Here is a 9,500-nt window from a genome sequence, read left to right on the forward strand (position 1 = left end):
TCCAGCCAGTTTCAAGTCCATCTCTGCTTTGCTAAAGGCTAGATAAAAGCTAAAAAAAAACTCTGACAGAAATCAAATAATTATTAAATCAAAAAGTTTAGAAATCTGGGCCCATAACCTGTTAAGATTCAGAGTTAGAGCAAGTAGGACTAGGGGATAGAGGTTTGAGAGTTATCTGAGGTTTCAACTGAGGAGAGAGAAGAGATACTGATTGTTGAAGAATGAATTGAGATTGTGTTTATAAAATGACACGACAAACTGAGCATCAAATAGTACCAGTTAATTAATTACCAGTTAATTAATTAGTTTATCAAATACCAGCAGACCAGTTGACCTTGTCTGAGTGCATTGAGTTTTATACCAGTTGACCTTTAATTAGGTTTCTATTGCTCAAGTCTGACCTTGAGTTTGGTCTGGTATTTCACCAGTCTGGCATTGAGCTCGTCTGTCCTCAACAAAAAATGCCCACCGAAAACTGGTCAAATGTGTGCAGGTTCATATCTTGGTCGTTTATTACAAGTAGGAGCTCGTTGTTTTTGTTCAGAAACAGTTGCAATGTGTCACTAGAGTGTTGAATCGCAATACCTGAGAAAACGCTTCCGTCGCCCACTCGTCGAGTGCTCACTTCCACCATCGTCGAGTCTTCCAAGGTTGTCTCAAAAAGGGTGAAAACTCCAATCCCATTGAACGGGTAGCTCTGCCCATCGACCGTCTGAAAATCTGGATCTCCACGTCCAAAAAGAATATTTCTAGGCCAGTAGTTACCTATAATTGTGGGTCGGTGAGTTTTATAAAGCTGACAATTTTCGGATTGCAAACAACAATGTTTATACGGTTGGAGGTCGGCACGAAAATGGGCGGCCATTGTGGGAATTGAGTTGATCTGAAGATCCACGCTCCCAGGGGCAGTAGACTCATCGCTCGCTTGAATTAAACCTCCAGTTGCTGACTCATAGCAGCATTGGTTCGACACGTATATAATCTTCATTGAATTTTTCTCAAAACATGCAAGTCTAGGAGATCTGATACAAAAATCAGCACCTTGATTGAACTCGCAGAAGGACTTATTGCAAAATCCGATGTCATGCAGTCTTTTTCGCAAATCTGTGTCATGATTACAGCAGATGTCGTACTTCCAACCAGTTATCCCGTTGAGCACTTCCTCATGGGCCCATTGCGCGTCACTCCAGCTGGCGTTGAATCTGTCAGAACTCAGTTGGCGAGGACAGCCGTACCATTTCTCCAGATGGCTTCTGCACAAGGAGTAGTCCTTTCGAGACTCTTCTCTTTCCCATTCCATGCACTTCGAGCTTGCAGTTCCAGTCGACACTGTATTGGACGATGTCGCAACCAGTGTGTTTGCAGTTACTAAGCAATTGCCGCAATATAACTTTTACTCTAAGTCCATTAACGGGTGGGTAATGAATGTGCGGCAAAGAAACAAAATTATCGGGAAAATTTTTTAGCAAACCTAAGGTACTTGGCATGTTTTTCCAATTCTCATGAACAAATGGCATTAATAAAAAAAGTTTTGAACTTACTTCTTTTTGGCCCTGAATCGTCTTGCAGAGAAAAACTGACTATTTCGAAGTCCGTATTTTGGATCTGAATTTGAGGAGCAGATGAATCTGGATTAAAGTTAACACTGTCTGTGCGCATCGAATTGTCTGAAATGAATTAGATCATATAAGTACAGTTTTTAGTGCAATTGAACTTTTAGATAATGTGTCGTTTCGGCGATAATTGTAACCAGAAGAATCTTAATTTAGGAAATAAGTTGAAAAAATGACTTTAAACCAATTTGCGGTGATTTGAGTGTACAAGACGCACGCGATAAATAGATCCATATTTTAGACCAATATTTTGCTTGAAAAACTTGATGATCAGCAAACGTTTAAACCTGATGCGAGTTGGGTTATCAGAAGTCTGGTTTCGTTCGAAAAGACAGTCGGAATAGCGTCGAAGACAAAGGTCGAAACTCCGAAAGAAGATGCTGACGCAACTTGAAACGAAATTTCGTCAGCAGGCTGAGAAAAGGACACTACTTTTTCCGGTAAAAGCACTCGAACACCATCAAGAATTATGAAAACCTGGACATGTTGATCAGCTGAAAATGAGTAGGGGGCATTGCCTGAAAGTATAGCAGATGGCCGGTCATATGAAACGTTTGCTGCTGCTCTTTTACCAGCTGATATTTCGAAAAGGATCTGGATACTACTAAAAAAAGGAACTATGCATTCTTCAATCGAGAACTGCTGCTGGCCATCTTTCATAGCAAACACCTTTGGCTGGATGTCACCTGTGCAGTGCACCTCGTGTTCGGCTCCTCCGTGATAGACGTCTGTGATTGGTTGGAAGGAAGGGCCATCTGCTTTCTGGTTTACTTTCACAATGAACAGTCCTGGTATGTCACAATTAGTCAACGCCCACATGTTCCGCATCTCAGCAGTTCCCGAAAAGGGCAGCTCGTAGAAGTTGCCTGAAATCGAAAAAATTTATAATAACTCTAGTCAACTCTTTTTTTTATAAATGATTTACGAATTCAATTTTCCACCTGTTCAAGGTGTGCTAAATTAAGGGGGGCAGGGGTTGCGGACGCACGCTCTTCCTTCCTCTTTGTACAGATTTGAGATATCCATTTTTGGCTAATTGGCCCTAAATTTTTCTCCGGACACCTTGGGAGACAACATATACTAATTTTGAGGGGGGGGGGGGATCGAACGAAACTGCTTTGGTCAAAATTATCCAAAAAATGCCAAAGAAACGCTTTTTTAGCCCTTTCTTTGAAAAATGTGCCTTCGAGAAAACCCTAGGTTTGCCACTGGACATGTGCCAAAGCACTTTAGAAAAGTTTGAAGATCAAATATTTTAAATTAAGCATGTCAATACTGTCGTATAGTGTTATTTAGTTCAAATTGCAAGCTGTCAATCAACTGTCATTCGTGGTGCTTATTAATCTATTAACAGGTGCTGTCCTTGGAACAGTCTGTCACCCTTGGATAATATTGATAACCACTCTTATTGTTAACTTTGCAAGATCAAGTTGATCATCTTTATTGGAATTAAATACTGCACAACAAGTCTTTTCAACATGGCGCAGACAGCAGTCTCAGGTGGGGGGAAGAATCCACTGGGCATTACAGGATTTTGGCCAGCAAAGTGTACTGAACCACCTATGATAATTGGATTCTGGATCAACAGATCCCAATGGGGAATGGTGGCTAAGCATTCAATTAATCCGAAGAATTATTATTACGCAGCGACTCTCACTGCCGCTCAAGTTACCGCTTTGCCCGAGGAAGTGGATGGGAAGAATCGACTGGAGTCAGAACAAGTTCTGATCTCAAATTTGTATTTGTGCTTGGGAGAAAAAGGCCAAAACGAACTTCACAAAAGACGACCACATCTGAATCTCTCAACGGTTCGTTACCCACGGATGATCGACGTACTGGAAACGGAATTCAAGAAGGAAAGGAATGAAACATACGAGACATATCAGCTTCTCCCTCGGAAACAATTTATTAATGAAAGTTTGGAGCAATTCCATTCCGTATTGAGTGGACTGGCGGCGCGATGCAATTTTGGAACATTGGAGGGTCGAATACTAAGGGATGTATTCATAGTCAATATGAATAACCGTGAAGCGAAAAAAGAACTGTGCAGGTCAACAAAAACACCGGGGGAGGTTTATCGGATAGCCCTCTCGTACGAGCGGCGTAACAAATATGCCACATCCTATGTCGCCACGGGATCATTGCGAACCCAAGGATCATGTTCAGGCGGTGGGATTCAAATTAAATCCGAACCAGTGGGAACGATCCGTGGAGGATATCGCAATAATCGCGCACGAGGCAGAGGTTCATATCAAGGGCGAGGCTCGAACCGAAGTGGAAATTTGTTCCAAAACAATCGATGCTACAACTGCGATCAGCCAATTTTTACGAGAGAACATTTGGATAGATGTCTGGCAAAGGGAATTAGGTGTAATTTTTGTCATAAAATAGGACATTATGAACGTACCTGTAGAGGTAAGCGCGGAAATCAGCGAGGACGGGGAGCAGTTGGGATGATACGTTAGAATGTAGACGAGACACACCTGGATAATTCAGCCGACGAAGAAGCGTCCCAGCATGCAAGTTCAATTGGATGGGTAAACAAAATCCAGTGGTGCACTCGTGGGACTCGAGCAGTTGAGACGGGGCTTATATGTTAATGGCGATAAAACATAAACAATCCACGGAATTGAAAGTCGCCTGGGCACAGTTGCCGATTAAAATAAATGGAAAGTCTACTCGCGTTTAACAATAGAATTCATGCATATCATCACGGAAAAACCAACATGTTTGATGCGGCGAAAGATGTTTGGTACCCTTATTTTTACCGATCAATAGCTTCAATAGCTGAGGACTGTCCTGAATGCACCGCCGCCGGTAAGAACTTGAAAACGATCTTAGGAAAAAGTCAGCTGGGAAATATACCTGAACCGAAGGAACCAAATGAATCAGTTCAACTGGATTTTTGGGGGCCCATTAACTACTTAAATGAATCCCGGAAGTATGTGTTAGTGGCGGTTGATCGGTTTTCTCGTTGTCCCTCGGCAATGGTCTGTCGAAATAATCGATTTGATAAAATACTGAAGTTTTTGAAAACCTATATAACAAATCATGGAGTGCCAAGGAAAATTCACGTGGTTCAGGGAACGAGTTTTATGTTTTTGTCGAATGAGATTAAAGCATTCTGTAATGGGGAGGGTATTGAAATAATAAAATCACCTTTTAATGATCACCGCGGAACAGCGCAAGCAGATCCAACGGCAATGCAACAAAGGGACGCAGATAGTGGAAGCGACCAAGAAAACATTCCAGCACGCAGTGTCGAATTGGATAGAAATCCAAGGGATCCGGCTACATCTAATCCAGCGGATTGTTAGGGAATCCGGAGGACCTTCTGGATTGTTATTCCAGCGAACTGGAAATCGAAACTTCAAGAGGTATAAACCGCTTCATTCGAAAGTTAAATCAGAAAGTGCTCATACGTTGACTTTAAATAATGGGGTTGTGCTTAGGAAATTGGGGGTGGCCACAAAATCTAAGCCAAAGAAGATTAAAACAGGATCAAAATCATTTGTATCATCGCCAAATCTGCGCCAAAATCTGCGCCAAATCTACGCTTAAAGAGCGAGCGATGAAGAGGATTGCTCCACAGAAGCAACAACGGGAGAAAAGTGGCCGCCGATTTGAGAACAGTGGTTCTGATTCGGAAGACACTGACGATCTGCCGATTATTTTGGTCAAACGAACGAAACAACCATCCGCGGAGGTTTCAACAGCGCAAGCAGATCCAACGGCAATGCAACAAAGGGACGCAGATAGTGGAAGTGACCAAGAAACCATTCCAGCACGCAGTGGCGATTTGGATAGAAACCCAAGGGATCCGGCTACATCTAATCCAGGGGACCAACCAACTCAAGCACCCAGCAAAAAAAGAACCATCAAAGAAGGCCAGACTGGTATCTGATAGCAGTCAGGACGATAGCCAGGACGACACAGGATCTATAGCATCGAGAAGAAGCAGTAGAAAAAGAACGGTGGTGACCAAAGTGGGAGGGGTGATGATTGATTTCATCAATCAGAGCGAAAAGGAGGGAAAGAAGTAGTCTAAAAAGAAAATTCAAACTGAACCATAAAACAAAACTATTAGCCTAATTAGCCCAGGGAGAGGGTCGGTCTTAATTGACTAAAACTCAAACGCCATCACTGCTAAGTGAATTTTTAGTTGATAAAAATCGTTGTCAGTAAAGTTGTTATTCATTCTTTAAATAAACATTAAGTATTTTTCTTATCAGTAAATCTTAATCAACATGTTGTTATTAAATTTTCAGTCATCTTAAGTTTCATCTATTGAAGGGGAAGTGTCGTATAGTGTTATTTAGTTCAAATTGCAAGCTGTCAATCAACTGTCATTATGGTACTTATTAATGTATTAGCAGGTGCTGTCCTTGGAACAGTCTGTCACCCTTGGATAATATTGATAACCACTCTTATTGTTAACTTTGCAAGATCAAGTTGATTATCTTTATTGGAATTAAATACTGCACAACAAGTCTTTTCAACAATACTGAGGGAGAATTTGAAGTTTCCCGGGATGACCAAAAATTCTAGTCATACAATTTCCTTAAATGGAAAAATGCTAGTCATACACTTTCCATACAATTCCATACGTACAGAAAATTGCATGAAAGGTCGTTGATTAGTTTTTTTTCCATATATGGAAATTGTATGACTAGCATTTTTCGATAAACCAAAAATGATGATTTTTTACATTTTAATTTCTCAAAACTTTTGGCTGTGTTGGTAACCGAACACAAATGACATAAACCTTGATTACTCAAACGTAGTAACCAAAGGTTTGGCCGTCCCGCATTAAAAATGCATTGGAAACAGCCTGATATGTGTTACTTCTGTCTCAGACAAATCATATAACGAAAGTAACTAACATTTAAATTTTGGCAATAATTTTCAAAGATGATTATTTCTAAAATTTGAATTTTTAAGTTACCAGACATTGATCAAGGCATACAAAAACATGTCATACAAAAGAAAGAGGAATTTTAAGCGTTTTTGAAAAAAATTATGAAAAGGAAAGGAAAAAAATCCAATTTAGTATATCCAGGACTACGTTATACACACAAAAAATTCAATTTTGCATGCAAAGTTTTTTTTTCAAAAAACGTTTGTTTGAAAACGATAATCAATTTGCGGTTGAAAAAAAAACACAAGATTTTTTTCGAGGCAATTTCAAAAATACTTAGAAAATTTTTTTTTGTCGCCATCAAATAAATGCTAGTCATACAATTTCCATATATTTTTTTTCAGAAAACAAAAATAAAAATGGCAAAATTTTCAGTCGTAGCAACCCAAAAAACGCTTAAATGTTTTGCCAGCATCTGAATTGATTGTTCAAAGCTTTTTTATACACACTTTTTTTAAAATTCTAATCATTTAATTTCCATATAGGGAAATTGTATGGTTACCATTTTTTTCGAAACATTTTTTTTCCTTTTTTTAATGAAGAGATACCAATTTGGATACCAAAACACCTATAAGATATTTTTGAAATTCGATTAAATTCATTTTGCAAAAATGCGTGAAATTTGTATGACTAGCATTTTTCCATAGACTAAGTGTATGAAATTGGATGATTAGCATTTTCGGTCTATGGAGGTCAACCCGGGTTCTAAGCAACCCCCTCTCAGTTAGAAACTGGGTGGCTCGATGACCATCATTGCCCGTTTTGTGGAAGTGAGACATTACTGACCAGCTCAGAAAGACATAAGAAAGGAACAATAGCTCCTGTGAGTTGACCATTTGGTTATACGCATAGATTGATTTCAGATAGGGTACAACGTCTGTTCGTCACGCTATCTTATTTTCGGCCAGATAGATTCGTGCAACTTCTTATTCTAATACTAAACTTAATCTTACTCCTATTTCTTCTAGTCTAAATAGAACTAGTGTATACTGGTTTTTGCGTATTAGTTCTTGGAGTTATATCCTGAAGGAGAACAACTGTAGTCTAAGTTTTATTACAATTGTTCTGGTGCTGAAACTAAAGGTATTTTCAGCACTTACAAACAAGTCTCTTTGTTAGGGATGGAATATGATTGGTTAGTATTAATATTTTATAGGAATAGAGAATTATATTTATATCCAATTGTAAATTTCAGTTTAGAGCTGGTTCCACTCATCCGGGGTTTAGAGAGATTTTAGTTTCAATTGTTTTTTTTTATAATGAAGGACGGGTGATGTAATTTTCTTCTAAGTTGTGAGCAGTGACTTTTTGAACAAGGGTGAGGTGTAGTTGTTTGTGTTACATGGAAGAAGGTTGTTTTCGTTTGTGTTTTGGGTCTCGTTGATCGTGGGTAGTCTTAGGTGATTGTGTCAAGTTTTCTGATCGAAGCAATGATGTATTGATTTCGTAAAGTTCAGAGCAAGACTATGTGCAGAGTGAAGTTTGACTTTTCGATGTGAAATGACAAGTGACTGGGATCGGTATGTAAAGTCAACATCGAGATGGCCATTGGCCTGTTTCAACGGGTTTTCTTTGCTGCGATGTTGGGTCCATATTTAAATTCCTCGACAGTCGTGACTACGGCAACAAACCATTCAGATTTGCCATTCCAGTGTTGGAATGTAATCTAGGTATCATCTTCCAGGCTGCTTGTTCCGACATCTTTACATACTACATTATATATTCACATTTACATCTTGTTACTTAAGTTTTTTTAGGTATGATTCATTTATTATTTATTATTGCAAAAGCGTTTTTTTTAGTTCGATTATTTTAAAGAATCGCTCTCCTTGGAGACACTCTCAGCAAAAATGTGAAATGGGTCACAAAGCGTGGTTGTAGCGCAGTGGGTTAGGCCGGCTATAGAGCATGCTCAGGGCGTCCCTCTGGTTCGTGAGGCCAAGAGTGGGCTATATTTTCATCGTGTCCTTTTTCAAAAATATAATCGTTTGTTTTTGGGTTGTCTTTCGACTTTTTTGTGTTTATTTTTGTTTTAAGAAAACTTGAAAGTGGCTTCCAAGAGAATAGTTTATCCAATTTTAATCTGGTGTTAACCTGGTTTTGTTACAGTGGGACTTTCTTTCTTAGTCATGCTGTTAGCTTGTCGTTTGGTGGCGTTAGTAAGCTGCGTTGGCTAGATTATAATTCCTTCCCTATCGGGTTAGGGAAAATTAGAAACGTGTTAAAACAAGTTCTAGTTGTCATCAGTGAAAGTTTGAAACTTGGAATTCACTATTTAAACAATTCCTCGTGGACGAGTTTGTGCAATTGTGGAAAAAGTGTGTGATTATAAGAGAAGCGTCCTAAAAAAGCTAGTACAGTCAAACTATTTGCCTTTTTGAAAAAAACTATATGGATGAAGAGTGAAATCTAGAAATGAAAAAAGAAAATTTTTTGTAAAATGGTAAGTGTTTTTTGAGTATAATAGTGAAATATTGAAGTATACTATCAAAGGTTGTCGTCGGCAAAAAATCCATTTATGAATTTACTGTTAATAGTGTGTGACGATGTGAGGAGCTTGGCAAGCATGCGGATGACATTTTTTAGTCTGGAGGAGGGGTCATAGAAGCTCGAGCGTACGGATGATGTTTAGTTCTTTGTTAGTAGGTGAGAATTCATATGATTTGTGTTCAATGAGATTGTATAATTTACGATTGTTTTTAGCTCTGTGAATATATTCTAGGATGTGGCCTTCGATGGGCTGTATATATTCATGGGGTATGATTAGTGGGCAAGATTCTTCAACGTCAAATGAATTGGTTAGTGGGATGAATATATGCATTTGTCATATTGAGTCGTAATTTTGGAGGATGCCGAGAATATTAGTATTTTTAATACAATAGTGAGGTTGAGGAAATTTGGTTATGTAAATTTAGAAATAATAAAAGTGAATCTATGTTGTGGGTTTTTGCTGGTGTGTTAGTCATGTA

General features: G+C 38.9%; 1 protein-coding gene across 1 annotated transcript; it reads right to left on the reverse strand.

Annotated features, from left to right (window-relative positions):
- Positions 1 to 451: 451 nt before the first annotated feature.
- LOC134843766 (uncharacterized) lies at positions 452 to 3,051 on the reverse strand. Its single transcript, XM_063860031.1, has 4 exons — positions 3,030 to 3,051; positions 1,901 to 2,479; positions 1,542 to 1,667; positions 452 to 1,368 (listed from the first exon to the last, which is right to left on the reverse strand). The coding sequence occupies exons 1-4, from the start codon at positions 3,049 to 3,051 to the stop codon at positions 452 to 454; spliced, it is 1,644 nt and encodes a 547-aa protein (XP_063716101.1).
- Positions 3,052 to 9,500: the final 6,449 nt, after the last annotated feature.

This window comes from Symsagittifera roscoffensis, chromosome 4 (genome assembly GCF_963678635.1).
Source record: "Symsagittifera roscoffensis chromosome 4, txSymRosc1.1, whole genome shotgun sequence".
NCBI classification, from domain to species: domain Eukaryota; kingdom Metazoa; phylum Xenacoelomorpha; order Acoela; family Convolutidae; genus Symsagittifera; species Symsagittifera roscoffensis.

Coding starts and splice junctions, on each gene's coding strand:
- LOC134843766 (XM_063860031.1), bottom strand. CDS start 3,051: ATGATCAACTTGATCTTGCAAA. Junction 2,480..3,029: donor GATCAACTTGATCTTGCAAA/GTTAACAATAAG, acceptor TTTCGATTTCAG/GCAACTTCTACGAGCTGCCC. Junction 1,668..1,900: donor GATAACCCAACTCGCATCAG/GTTTAAACGTTT, acceptor AATTCATTTCAG/ACAATTCGATGCGCACAGAC.